General features: G+C 41.5%; 1 protein-coding gene across 1 annotated transcript; it reads left to right on the forward strand.

Annotated features, from left to right (window-relative positions):
• The first annotated feature begins 298 nt into the window (after window positions 1–298).
• On the forward strand, window positions 299–7,728 carry zfta (zinc finger translocation associated). Its single transcript, XM_053343874.1, has 5 exons — window positions 299–422; window positions 2,548–3,063; window positions 4,807–5,166; window positions 5,908–6,363; window positions 7,241–7,728. The coding sequence occupies exons 1-5, from the start codon at window positions 299–301 to the stop codon at window positions 7,726–7,728; spliced, it is 1,944 nt and encodes a 647-aa protein (XP_053199849.1).
• Window positions 7,729–15,270: the final 7,542 nt, after the last annotated feature.

Genomic DNA, 15,270 nt, shown 5'->3' on the forward strand with positions numbered 1-15,270 from the left:
TGGAGGCCTGCGCTGAGGCGAGCACACAGAGCCGGACGGAGCAGCGGGTCTATTCGCAGCGGAATACATGACAGTGAGATTGGAGGAAAAGTTAAGTTGGCTCCGCACAGCTCTGGCTCCTCAGCGAGGGGCTCGTTATAGCGCCGGCCAGATGCGTGACGAGCGGCGCCGTGCGTTGTGAACATGTTACTGTTGTAACATGTTGTTGTTTTTAGTGTGACATGTCCCGCTTCAGCGCTACCCTACAGTGAAGGAAGGAGGAACACTAGCCACTATTAACACAGCAGCCGGGCCAGTGATGGAAGAGAAAGAAACGGGGGAAAGCGAGCCTGTGGACCTCCGGTGTGCCGAGCAGGCTGAGCTGCTCTCATTAATAATAAGCGGAGAGGAGGAAGCGACGCGAGGGGAGAGTGACTTGGGAGGTAAAGAAAAAAAGCGAGTGTTATTATTCTTGGTGTTTCCCACCGCAAAGTGGGTCTGCGTGGCTGTCAGAGCCACGGCCATTGTCAGCCAGCCAGTTAATCCGTGTCAGGGACAATGCCATGGAGCAGCATGGCCCCTCTGTCTCTGTGGCTCCTATAAACAAAGGCTCAACAGCACGCAGGCAGGCAGGCACACCGTGACACACCGCCGCCACCTAGTGGCCAGCAGCGGCCACTGTGCCAATGCAAACAATAATAATATGGGTTAATATAATAAATAACCCATATTAGAACATAAATAAAAAGTCCTTTGAGGTAGCTGGTACACAATTAAAACAAACGAACGGAGCAGTAAAAGCAATACAGGTACATTCAAATGACCAACATATTTAAAGAGTGATGGCTGTAAAACTAAACCTGTGAAATCCTCCATCTTTCATCATGAGCTAACAAAATCTATACAGGTCAATTTATTTTATATTAATGTAATTTATGTACTGCCACTGTCCGTGATGTATGATTTCAAATTGGTTAATCATTTATTTGACAGGTAAACAGTGGCATTAGTTGCACAGTTATGACAGCCTATAGGTAATGATCAACTATGTTTTTTCAAGCTCAAGTTTGCCATTTTGGGCTTATTCCTAGCCGGCATGTCCATGTGGGCCCCACAGGGGTTAAATGTGGGCTTTGTGGGTACTGAGTGGGCATGGGCTTGAATTGGGCACATTTTTTGGGACCCACATGGTTTCAGTAACATTGGCCCCATATGTGAAGCCCACATGGGCTGACTGTATGAGCCCCATAAGGGATGTAAGTGGGCTAAATGGGCATGGGCAGGAACAGGGCAAATTGTATGGGCCCCATACTGTTTCAGAAACATGGGCCCCAGATGTCTGACTCACCCAAATGGGCCCCACCTGAAACCCATTCAAACCCAAATTGAAGCTAACACAGGTGGCGCCACCATGTAAACTGTGGACAAACCCACACAGGACCCATATTGCAGCCCAAATTTAATTCTTATGGGGCCCACATGGACAAGCTGGCTGGGTTCTGACACCACTCTCATATATGCCTGTTAAATATAATTCTTGAGCCAGCAGCCAGTTAGCTTAGCTTAGTATAATGACTGGAAACAGTAGGAAACAACTAGCCTGGCTCTGTCCAGCCTGGCTCTATCCAAAAGTAACAAAATCAATCCAGCGGTACCTCTGAAGCTAACTCAATGCGCTGTATGTTTAATCCGAACAAAGACTGTCATGTAATAAACAACACGCTGTGGCTTTACGGGGAATTATGTGTTGGGACTATTTCTTGGCTGGTAGCAGTAAATTTCTTGAGTCTCCTCTGGCTGCCTGGCAGTGGCTACCTGCCAAGAACTAGCCTGGCACACAGTCCCTCTGTAAAACAGCATACTGAGTGGAGTCTAGAGTGATATTGATCTTCTCATATGAATCCTGAATAAATGTATTTCCCAAAAAATTATGTAAATCTTGAAAATCTGTGTAACGGCAACATGTCCTTGCAAATTACCTCATACATACTGTTGGTATTTTCGTGCTGGAATTACTTGTTACTTATCACGTTACATACTGATATCTGTGATACTGACTCTACTAATGTTGGCTGTTTATCTATTGCACTCTAATAGATAAGAACTCATTTTTTCTCACTGTATATAAGTGTAAAATAGAGGCTATATATATATATATATATATATATATATATATATATGTATAAAGATATGTACAGTGGTGACTTTCAGTTCTACACCCAGATGTTAGCTTTACATGCTTTCATCACTATTGTAGTGAACCACTAGTCTGGGTACTGGGCACTGGGTACTGGGTACTGGGTACTGTACTGGGTCAGTATCACTGCCAATGTTGGTCTTGTGAATTCAGATTTTTTTAAAGAACAATGACATCTCAGTATGTAATAAGTGATGGGAACTTGCAGCCTCATGTTCTGGTACACCAGAGATGATCCCAGTCAGGTCCTCACAGTGAGGTATATACATCTGAAACTGAACAAGTAAAAAAGAGCAGAGCTTCTGGACTGGTACTCTGCAGACAAGCTGAATCTACATGACTCTACATGTGTTCTCTGTTGTTCCTCTCAGAAGAAGATGGTCTTGCCAATGGCCATGGTGAGGAGGAATCAGAGGCTGGCATGGTCACACCTGTCAGATCTCCAGGCACCAGTTACTGGAGCATCACAGAGGGCCCTGACCACCCGCTCCTCCTCTCCCCAGCCCCGGGGCCATCGGGACGCAAACCCAGGGTCCAGCGGGCCTCACGTCCGGGCCTCAGTCGGATTCCAGGCCGGGACCACCGTCGCTACTACCATGAGTACTGGCGCAGCGAGTACCTGATGGACTTTGACCCCCAGCGGCACGGGATGATCTGCATGGTGTGCGGCAGCTCGCTGGCCACCCTGAAGCTCAGCACCATCAAGAGACACATCAGACAGAAGCACCCAGACTCCCTGCTCTGGAGTGCTGCCGACAAGGAGGTGATCCGCTCGGGGTGGGAGAGCCACCTGAGCCTGGGGGGAGGTCAGAGGTCATATAGCTCTGCTGCTGGACCTTCACCTCAGGGAGAAGAGGAGCTGCTGGACTCAGGCCAACATGCTGCTGGTGGGTAGGACTCTATGCAGTATGGATTGGTTAGTTTTCTAAATCTCACACTTGGTGGCAGTGTGAGTTTGTGTCTTGGTTTGGAGCTGTGTGTGAGAGAGAGGATGATGTCATCATCCAGTGATGATGTGCAGGGAATTGTAGAGAGGAGGACTGTGCCTCAACATGACTGTTCTGAGGTAGTCAATGCAAAATATATTGAAGATCATTTACAGAAAAGAATATTTGATCTTAGAAAGAAGATTGCTCACAGGTTATGAACTCCCTTTTCAAATTTAGATTATTACTTTATTCTTATTCTACTGAACATTTATTATAAATAAAGCAAATACTGTCATTTTTGTGACATTAAAATGAAAACAAATAAAAAGGCCACAGTTGGTTATCTTTATGGTGTGTTTATGTGCTTTGAGAAAATCTGACATCTGAGATTCACAGCTGGGCTGTAAAGCGACACCGCTCTGACAGGCTACATAGCACAGCCACATAGACAGGATTTTTACAAGTCCTGATCTCATGAGTCAGAGCAGGTTGTTGAGGACATTGAGGTCATGTCCCCAGTGTTGTTTTCTGGGAGTTTTGGAGGTTTAACAAACCTGAGAGGCAGTTTACATTTTCAAAGTCTGTTACATGATACATTAAATGAATGTATTTTTAATTTATCCACTAGTGTGGCTTTAAAATCATTAAAACCATCATGTAGGCAGATAAAATCTACAGTGCATAAACATGTTCAGCAAATGTACAAAATAATAAAAGATCAAATATTTATAAACTGTGAAAGGAGGTCTTTGGGGGCATGTCTGAGTATCTGATATCAAAATGACGGCCTTGTCTTTGTCTCTCCAGTCACAGTGTTGTGAGTTGAATTTCTAACAAGAGCATGTTATAACAACTGTGTTTCATAACCTATATTAAGATTACTTTCTTTATGTTTTGCATGTTCTCTGTAGATTTGTATGGGTTTGCTCTAAATCCCCGTGCTACCCCCCCAAATACACCCCTCCCCCCCCTGCCACTTCCAGCTTCACAACTGTCAGTCACCAGTTCAACCATTACTCCCAGTGTTAGGATGCTGAAGATGCACCTTCCTGCAGAGATCAATATGATGATTTTTTATGTTTCATATGTTATTTAGCAGCTGCATATAAGGTGTGTCATTGTGCATGTACAGTATTCCAAATGATATACAATATATACTATACATAAGTAATGAAAAAAGAAGTATGCAGTAAATTAGAACAAGCTGTGAACTGTAAATTACAGAATATATCTAAGTAAATAAATAATTCAAATCAACAAAAGTAGAATATGTAGAGAAAAATCTTGACATTGACATATTGACAGTTACACAGCAATATATATCTTCAACTAATAACAGCCACCTGTCACACAAGCCAAGTAAGACCAAACCTGTGTATCAATTGTGTTTTATTGCTTATGAATTAAACTTTCCATTTGTAAAGAAATAAATGAAATATTTCAGGTTTTTTTAAGTAGCTACAAATTCAGCTCAATCAAAAGAATCTCAAAGAACCCGGAAAGTACCAGTTATAACACAATAACTCATTAGCTCAATTTAATTCCTTCATATTTACATAAGACTTACCTGATAAAGGCAATCATCAAAGCAGCATTAGGGGAGGGGTACAATGATCATTTCCATCTCTACAGTCTCTCAGGTGTAGTATCTGTCTCTGTGTATTTGCCGCTGTTGTCTAAATCCATTTTCTCGATTCTCAGCCGAACCTCCGGACCTTGTTCCACCCCAGGAGCAGCCACAGCAACCCCTCAGCCTGTCTCCTCACTCTGAAGCAGGTGAAGCCCCCCAGCCCCAAGAGGAGGATCAGGACATCCCCGGGCCCTCAGCCCGCACCCTGGAACGCTACCTGAATGACTCGCTGCACGCCTGGTTCCGCCAGGAGTTCCTGATGGAGTACGAGGCGGAGGCCGGCCGGCTGCTGTGCATGGTGTGCGGAGGAGAGCTGCCTTCACTTCATCTTGACCACATCAAGAGTCACGTGCTGGACACCCACCCAAACTCCTTAGTGTACAGCTCTGAGGAGAAGCACTGCATCCTGCAGGCCTGGGCTCAGACTCACGGTGAGAACACACTACTTTTACTCACAGAGAGAAGAAACTGAACTGCAGAGCTGCTGGAACATCAGTGTGAGAAAACATCAAGTGAATTACTTTGTTGCATATTTGGAACTCATTTGACAGCTGGACTGTATGTGCAGTCAGTGTTTGTTCAGCTCTGAGCTGCAGGTATTATCAGTGTCAGGTTTCTTTCACTGGTAGCTTACTTACTGTGCACACTGCAATGAAAAAAAAGAATAATTAATGCTGCTCCTATGCATTTTGTGACTGTATGGTTCACTCACTCACAACTCTATGTAATATTATTATTGCATTACCCTGGGTTAAGCTTTCTAAGTACATATATATACTGTGAGAAAGAAAGATGCGAAAGAGATAATGTGGAGTTTGGTAGCTGCATGATTTTGTCTCTCCTCAGTGTGACATTTGAAAAGCATCAGCATCATGAGAGCACAAATCCATCCCGCCCACCACTGCTTATCTGGATCAGTGTTGCCATGGTAACAGGGTGAGCCGAGCAGCCGGGACGTCCCGTCACCTCCTTGAATCTCAGAGCACAGTCCATGTCTGATGAGTTTAGGATCTGCTCAGTGCACTCCATCAGCCTAGATGATTATGTGGTTTTATTATTCAGCAGCTTCCATGAGTCTCTGAGACAGACACAGTGCCCGAGCATCATGGGAACTGTAGTTGTCACATGTCAATAATTGTTAACCTTTTAAAATCTTTTCTATGTTGTAACAGAGGAGTCAGAACACTCAATCAAATCAGAGCCCAACACCAAAGATGGCGAGGTGGACCTCTTTGCTCAGGACGTGGAGGCCATCCAGATCCACACTGACTTGTACCCAGACGGCGATGGCACATTAACTCAGGATACTTGTCTTATCGGTGAGGACGGAGGCGTCGGAGCTCCGCAGCAGGGACCCCAGCCCCTCCGCCAGCCCAGGAAGAGGCGGCTCCGCGGGGGCAACCCGTGGCGGCTACGCCTGGACTACCTGGTGGCGTACGGGCCTCAGGGCCGCGGCACCTTCTGCATGGTGTGTTCTCAGGTGCTACACGAAACTAAGGTCAGCAGCTTCCGCCACCACATCCAGGAATGTCACCCGGAGACCACAACCCTGAGCAGACAAGAAAGGGAAGCCATGGCTGCAGCCTGGACCAAAGATTACTCCAGTGAAGGCTCACAAATACAAGACGGTGAGATGTTCCACACAAGGTTTTATTCTTTATTTCCTCTGTTATAAAACATTTCTCTGTTTTCTCATCTGCTCCTGTTTTTATTCACTGATAATGCAAAATCAGCATTTTTTCATCCTCCATATTTACCTGTTGTCATGACAAATTCAGACCAACATACATCTCCACAGCACACAACACTTACTGCATAGATGTTTCACAATAAAAGCTCTCCGCTGGATGACAGGGCATATTCTTTCCCTTTCCTGGCAGGATTTTAATTTGAAACATTTGCATGAAGTTTATTTTGCATGATAGCTTTATGGCGATCAGAAAACGTCGATGGGAGTGAAGTTAATTTTCTGTTAAAAAGAGACAGTGAAAGCAGCATAGTGATGAGTATTTTTATTACACATTCATATTTTGATCTGTTATTTGGGACTCTGTCATTATTCTGGCTTTTATTTGAGAATTTCCTGTGTTTTTTCATAATAATAATCTTAGCCTTAATATACAGCAGCAGTCAAATGTTTGGACACACTTTCTCATTGTGAATGGGAAGGTGTCTCCTAAAGGGGGTGGGGGTGGGATTGGAGAGTGGGAGCTACACTTGTATAAAAACACAGAGTGTCATTATGGTTGGGGACAGAGTTATTTCCCTTTAATTCTTCTACAGTCTCCTCTCAGGACATACACAGTGAGGAATAGAGGACACTACTTGTTTAGACAATGTGACATGAATAGACTCTTAGCTGCTAATGTCAAGTGTGGCAATACTGAGGTCAAAGGTCATGTCCATGTATCATACAATAAGTCCATATATAGACATGATGATGTTGATTACTATGTTATTGTATAAGTGGATAGTTAATGTAACTCCATGTATTGTTCTCAGCAGAAATCAGCCCCAGTGAAGCTGATGTCCTGAACACCACAGGAGAGCTAAACGATGACGGCTCCCCTGATGCCACAACACCCAGTAAAATGGTGAAGAAGGAGGAAGGGGGTGTGAGCGGAGGGAAGGGCAAAGCGAGGGACAGCACAGCCACCCCCTCACGTCACGGCCATTACCCCGGGAAGGACCAGCGCAGGAACTACCAGGTGCGCTGGAGGATGGACTTCCTGATGGATTACGACTGCAGGAGACACGGCCTCATCTGCATGGTGTGCGGAGCCACTCTGGCCACACTGAAGGTGAGCACCATCAAGAGGCACATCCAGCAGGTGCACCCCCACTCGCTGGCCTACAGCCCAGAGGAGAAGCAGCAGGCCATGCTAAGCTACAACCAGACCGCCCTGCACTTCATCCACTCTGATGACTGCTTCTCCACCCAGGACCACGGACACACCGAGCTGGCTCCCTCTCCAGCACACTTTGGCACTTAGAAAGGGCTTCCATCTGTCGCTCCTCGTGTGGCCCCCCCCCCCCCCCCGTTCAGAAACAGACCCCCACTGCCTGTCTTAAAGGGAAATTCTTGTATTTGACATTTCTTAACATCAGAGGTGACAAGTACAGTGTTACCATGACCACGAGAATAACACACACAGGTTGTCAAATAGTGGACTTTCCCTTTAAAACTGGATGTGACACTGCTGAGGTTAAAGTGGCAGGTACATAAAAACCTCAAATATCATGACCTCAAAATTCAATGTCCAGTCTCGTTTGAAAGTAAATCGCTGGTTGAATCAGGAGTCAGGTTTTCATTCATATTTATCCACCAAATCCCCCCCCAAAACCTTCATCTAACATCTCCAGTTCCTATTAGAACCTAACATACTGTGTGTATATGACAGTAGTATTAGAAGAAGTTCAGCCTGTTGAAAGATCAAAACATTCTGACCCAGACGAGGCTTCTCCTTCACTAATTAAATGAAACCATTAAATTTGTGCCAAAAAAGCTTTTAAAGGATTCAATCAGCTCCTCTGCAGCCTGAAAACTACAACTCAGCAAGATTTTATTAAAAAAAAAAAAAAGACAAAATGCCCTTAGTGAGCTAGTAACTCACACAGACGTTAGACTAAGTGTTTCATCAAATAATAAACACAGAGTGTACATTTGACTTGACAGAATACAGTGAACTCTGCATAAAGGTCTTCAGTTAAAGACCTGATCAAACATTTCAAAGTAAAATCAATCATGTTAAATAATTCTACACAGTTTTAGTGTCTCTGCTCAACTCTGAGATGTGAAATTGTGTCGTTGACCAATAGAAAACAGTTTCCTCCAAAATAGAGGAAGCTATCATACTGGCTGTGTTGCAACATCCAGGTTTTTTACATAATTAGTACATAACTGTAAGTAACATATTGTTGGCTATGCTTTGCAAAAGTCCCAAATCTATTAAAAAACCAAAGTCTGGTTAAAGTGACTTTTTCTGACCAGTGAGTTGATAACAGTTATTATTCAGAGTGAAACTTCTGAAGACATTAGAGGCTGGGTTACTAAGTGATATGTCATTAAAAATGACTGTAATATATATATATATATATATATATATTTCCCTTTGATCTAATTCCTTATTGTTATTTATTTATTGAAAAAAATTGAAAAATAAGAAAATTGCTGATAAGGACCAAAATAAATTACTACTGCTTATTGTTTGCAGTAATGATACAATTTAGTCAAATTCAATTTTGTACATGTAAAATATTGGCCCTGGCTCTGGGTGCTCTGGGTGCTCTGGGTGCTCTGGGTGCTCTGGGTGCTCTGGGTGCTCTAGACTTAGCCCTGGATCTTATCATCTCCTAAATCCGGCCCTGCTATTTAACATGACAGCAGTTAGCTCACCAGCCGTTCTAGCTTCATCACCCCCCCCCCCCCCCCCTCTGCTCTGACCGGCTCCTCATATAGAGAACTGAGGCTTCTCTTTTTTAAACTCTTCACCTGTCTGGACTTTTATTTTCTTAACCTCAGACTGGCATGTGTGTAATCATGGTATTTCCTGTCCACCTGTTCTGATTTCATGTCCAGGAAGCAGTGTGGGTCTTGTTTGTGGGGCCAGAGTCTTACGCTCTCAGGAAGTTAGAAGATAAAGAGTCTTCGGCGAGGCCGAGGTGAATTAGTTTTACTATAATGTGTCTGAAGACAACACAGCACTTTGTCCCCCCCAAAAAAATGTACTACACCCCCTCCTCCCCCCCAGCTTTCCTTATGTACAGCCAATTGAATGAGACTGTGTTTGATGTTATTGCTTAAGACAATGAATGCCAGCGTGCAGTCAGTGAGTTCTCTCTAATCTATTTAATTCCTTGTTTACAGCGGAGGAGAAGGCTTCCTCCTCTCATCTATTCTAATGAGATATGTTATCTCTGGTTTATTCAGCGGCCTGCATCCTCTCATCACACACATCCCATCTTAGCTAAAAGCTGCACAAAAAGATTATGTAAATATATGAACAAAATTATTTTCCTTTATACAAGCACTTTTATGCACCCTGGTTTCTACAGAACGTGTTTGTAACTGTCCAGTTTTTCTACTTGGTTCTACATGAAAGACGAGTCTCTCTAAAGGCTGGAGACGCTTCATCGGACTTTTTTGCATCACTTTGAAACGTTTTGCTCCAGCTTTGATACTGCTCGATTTTTTCCATTCACTGTACAAAAGTTTATGCAACAAAAAGAACTTAACAGCTGTCTGAGAAAGAAAAGTCTGCCATAAATGTCACTTGTTCTTCTTCTTCTTTATCTTCTTCTCTTCTTCTTCACCTGGAAAATGTAACTCAGGGATTCTGTTTCCATCAACAAGCATTTCATCAGTAATCTTTAATGAACATCAGAAGTTACTGGAGACAATGTGTGTCAGCTTTGGATGTAACGGTGATGCCATGAATACATTAGCATTAGGGCCACAGTCAAAATACAGCAAGTCAGAATATGTAGAGGGAAAATTCAAAGTCATAGTTTCTGTGGGAAAAGTAATAATATTTCAAAACTAGTCGTTATATTGGGAAACAAAGGGTAGACTTAGTATACTGTCAACACAAAGTCTCAATATATGGAGAAACAAGTCAGAATACTTCAAGAGAAAAAAGATGCACTATACTGAGAGATAAATTATAATGTTGGGAAAAAGTCAGAATATTTGAGAAAAAAGATGTAATATTACAATAAAGTCATTTTGAGGGGAAAAAGTCACAATATTACAAGAAAAAGTCATGTTTCAAGAATAAAGCCCTAATATATGTGAATAAAATGTGTAATATTTAGAATAAATAATATAAAGAAATATTTATTGGCCTGTCAAGAAAATATGAACATGTAATCTATTCAATTTCCTCATGACAGACATAACATACTATACTTAAAGTATAGCAAGCCTTCAGACTTTACGTTGTAATATTGTGACTTTTTTCCTCTTCATTCAGATTTTTTCCCCCTGAAATCTTTTTTTCTGAATCTGGACTCATTAAATGTAGTTTTTCTCTGACGGTGGCCGTAGCACTCATGTCCTACATCACTGGAATGACACATGACTTGTAAATGGTTAAACGTTTGCAGAATAATCCAATTTGACAGAATTTGCTCTGTAATTTAGTGAAGGAAAAGTTTTCCCATGTTCCACACATAGTTCCATTTCATTGGTCCACTCTGGGTAAGAATACGCCCCCTCATCACTCTAGTAGAGTCCTGACATAGCACTTAAATATTTAAAATGAAGTTCCAGTGAAATGAATGATTTGTTGGAATGGGATATGTGCTTGTGTGTGTGTGTGTGTGTGTGTGTGTGTGTGTATGATGGTGTGAGGAGAAATGCTACTCATGACTCTGCTCCTCATTTCTCTTAACTCTCACCTCGTCTGCTCACCTTTCATCTGTACATGGCCAACGTGTGAGATATGCATTCTCTCCTCAATGATCTTTCAATAAATACTCAACACCGCCAGCGTGTCTCATTATTTACTGATGGAGGTGATTTATTCTTCAGACTGAGCAGTATGTGAGATGATGATGATGGGAAACCTTGTTATTCTATACTAACTCGAGTCAAAATCAACAAATCAAACCTCGATTTTTTCTACAAACTGAGTTAAGATAATAAAATGATGTTTTAGCCATGTTTTAAAGAACAGGTCCTGAGCCTACATAGTAGCAGTCAGTTAGATTCAACATGAGTCAGTGTTTTCTGGATGTTTCATTGTAAGCTCATTGTAAGCCCTGTTTAGTTTATTTCTCTTCATTCATTTAAGAATAACTAAGATGTAACACTGTTTAAGATTGAGAGCAAGTAACTACGGTAACTGACAGAGGGACAGTGTCATTTAGTAGCTAAAAAATGACAAATTGATGGGTAGATGTTTTGTGACTTACAGATGAGCTTTACTGGTCATCTGCACACAACATAGTAAACTGTTTCATTTATAGCACACTGGAAGTTCTGCTGTTGTTGACTCAGCAAAAATGACCTTTTTTGGTTGTGATCCTGCAGGATAAAGTAGTGGATGTGTTTCAAGGCTTAACTGGTGTGGGACAGTAATACATGTAGCTAACAGGTTTATATTTATTGGGGTTTATGAGCTTTGGTGAAACAACAATCTGTTTTAGGACTAGGTGTAGATTGTATAATCTCCTATTGATTTGCACTCCTGAGATGTGGAATGGCTTGATGCAGACATCTGAGGGGTTCCAGGTAGGAGCCATGGTGCTGTCTATGGGACAGAGGGTCTCGATGCTTCATTGGGGTCATCAGGTGGGGTCACCCTCCTTCTCTTGTGTTTAGATGATAGGCTCACAACACCTCCAGAGGGCTCATCGGCAACACCTGGCACCTAATGTAGCCTGGAGCTGCTATCTTCCTGTAGAGATGAACAGCTACAGATGCTATGCTAACCTCACTTCTTTTTAACTACACACACTCAAACTTGTAGTCTTCAAACCCAACTGACACTGAAGTGGCATTTGAGTCAATGTACTACTACATTTTAAGACATATTTTTAAAGAATTGAACATTGTGGCTTGTTCTGAATGTATGTTCATCTATAACACAGCTGCTATCTTTGTAACACCTCATTCAAGATGTATGACCAACTTATGTAGCTTTCATTCTATTATGTAATATCACATTAGCCTTAAATGGGTCTGCATATAATTATTAACACTTAATGGTTTTAGTATGCTGGCCAGCTCTAAAATTAGAAAGTATAATCCTCTCTCCACCCAAACACCATGACGGACAGAAGCCTCTCAAGTCAAATCTTCTTATTATAGACATTTCATGTGGATGTATTATAATCCTCCCACAGCTCAGGCATGTTGGGATAAAATGTGTTGTTTTTTGTGACAGCAGTGAACAGATCCACCAGGCCGCGGTCCTTTGACGTGTTTTTATTAATTTCACTTTGACATCAGTACAGAGACCACATACTTTTTTTTTCAGTTTTCTTCTTTTTTTTTCTTCCTGCAATATCTTTCCCAAAGCTTCAAAAAATTGGAACCAAAGTCATCATAGCTAATACAAAACAAAGCTGATGTTAGTGAACAACGTCTAGATACCAGTAAGAGTCAAAAAGCAACAAGACTCGCCAGAGACAAAAAAAAAAAAAAAAAGAAAAAAGAAAGAAGTAAAACACATTCCTGCCACACACTCCCATACCCGATGAAAACACAGAGGAACTAACAGGGAGAAGAAGGAGAAAAGCAACATGCTGTGATATATTACACTCTAAAGAAAGAAGCCAACAGGGATTGGGAGAAGAAGTGATCTATGGAACCTCTGCAGCACACTGTAATGCAGGTCACATGACCTAACCTGAACTTAAGTTACGATTCAATGTTACGATATGCATACGGGAAGCAAATGAGATTTTATAGCGCAACACTTGTGGAGACAGAATGGTGCAGCTTCAAACCAGGTGGTTGGATATTAAAGGGTTGTTTCACCCAAAATGACACACAAAACTAAAACTGAGCTCTGGTTGTGTCTGGCATACAGATACTTTTGATTCTGTTTTATTCTCTGGAATTCTTAGAACTGTAGTTAACTCTGAAACTTTTTTTGTCTCATTTTTCTAAGTTTTCACACAAAAGAAAACAGATTTCTGCCTGCAGCACAACACAATGGAGGTCAATGAGTTCTGTATTTGCACTTACTGTGAACAGTTTTCCTTGGAACTACTTTCCTGAAGAAATAGTCCCAAAAAAAAAAACTTCTGACTGTGTTCTGTGTTTTATCCAGACTAATAAAGGACCTTATTTCTCAAGTTTCTAAATTATACTTCATTCATCTTTTGTTATATTGTGGTTGAGGCACAAATCTCAAGTCTCAAAATGTGGGGAAATAAAAATAAATAAATAAATAAAGTATCTGCGTGGAGAGATAGAACCAGAGCTATGTGAAAACATGTTATTTGTGATAATGTCATTTGGCTGAACTGACCCTTTATAGTCAAACTACTGATACAAATGTGTTCCAGTAGATTGACTTAAGTGGAGCTTTTAGATGCAAACAAGCTATATGCAACTTCTTCACATTCATATAAATAAACAGGATGCATAATAACACAATCAGTCTTTGCCTGATTCTCCCTCTTTGCACTTGCCGTGCCCTCCTTCGGCACCTGTGGAGCCTTTAGAGATGCTGCTTACCTTGGCCGCAACCTGGGGCTAACTAGCATCTACTAACAGAAATATTGCATATTTCAGCTTTAAACACACTCAGAGTCTGAATGAGACACTGTGCATGAGGAGTCAAGCAAGACATGTGTGAGTTGATCACAGTGAGACGACACGCAGTGGAGGGCATGCATGGAGAGGAATGTTGGACCAGAGGAAACATTCAGCACACAGGCAGATGTCTGAGTAGTAGTAGTAGTAGTAGTTGTGTGACTGCATTGAGAGGCAATGAAAGAATGTTCTTCCACTGTTGGCCATTCAGTATTCAGGGGACATTTACTCCGTGCAATCTTACTTTGGGGTACGATGAAATGAACACTAACATACTTTCATTTCCTATTCATCCCTTCAAAACAATATGGAGACATAGCAGTAGTGCTAACATATGACTATGGTTTTTACTTACTTCAAAAACACCATTGTAACAATCACAAGTAATAATCATATTAAACAAAAAAATCAGGGTCAAGAATATGATACAGCCTATATAAAGGGTGAGATTCTGTTTCCAGCTTACACTAGATAGTTAGACATGCGCTTCATGGCAGTCAGAGAAAGAAGAACAAAGTGACAAACAGACTTCTAGAAGAACCACTCTGAAAACTCTGCTTCTACCTTTAACCCCAGCTACACTCGTTATTCACAGATCCCTGATTTTTTTCATAGCGCCATCTCATCTCTAAATGCCCTCTCAGGTCGCTGGTGAAGTTTTGCTATGGAGTCTCAAGTGTGCCAAAATAATTAATAGACCTTTATAGTGCTAAATCATGACATCTTTAAGTCAATTTCAAAAAGTAATACATTTTTTTCATTCCAATTACTATTAAGTCAATTCATTTGGCTCCATTTTAAAATTCAACTCTTAAATTTGTGTAATTTAACAAGTTTTTAGTTGGGGGGGAAAAATAAATAAATCAAACAAAAAACTATAACATAAAAATTATTTTAATCAAACATTATGAAACTCTTCAATTATTACAATTGCACCCTCCACATTCCATATCATTTCAAACAATACGGAGGTCAAAAGCTGACATTTTAAAACATCCACAGCGAGCCGAGAGGGCATTTTCAGGGTTTAGCAATGTGCTAACAGATCAGGGAGTGGTATCTCTTAACTTATCAAACAATCAGGAATTCATTACTCAAGAGGCCTCTGAACGACCTCCATGTTTAAAATGATGAAGCTCAAAGACAGTTAACGTAACTCTTACAATGCTGTTGTCAAGCTAGTAGGGAGTCAAAGCAGTCATCCTATAATTAATATCAATAACAGTAATAAGCAGTGATGAGAAGAATCAAAATGTACAAGTGAATG

Source organism: Scomber japonicus, chromosome 22 (genome assembly GCF_027409825.1).
Source record: "Scomber japonicus isolate fScoJap1 chromosome 22, fScoJap1.pri, whole genome shotgun sequence".
NCBI classification, from domain to species: Eukaryota; Metazoa; Chordata; class Actinopteri; order Scombriformes; family Scombridae; genus Scomber; species Scomber japonicus.

Bases quoted from the DNA above. Each gene is read 5' to 3' on its own strand.
- zfta (XM_053343874.1), top strand. From the start codon at position 299: ATGGAAGAGAAAGAAACGGGGGAAAGCGAGCCTGTGGACCTCCGGTGT. The intron at 3,064-4,806 runs GTGGGTAGGACT...CTCGATTCTCAG, and splicing joins CTCAGGCCAACATGCTGCTG to CCGAACCTCCGGACCTTGTT. The intron at 5,167-5,907 runs GTGAGAACACAC...ATGTTGTAACAG, and splicing joins GGCCTGGGCTCAGACTCACG to AGGAGTCAGAACACTCAATC.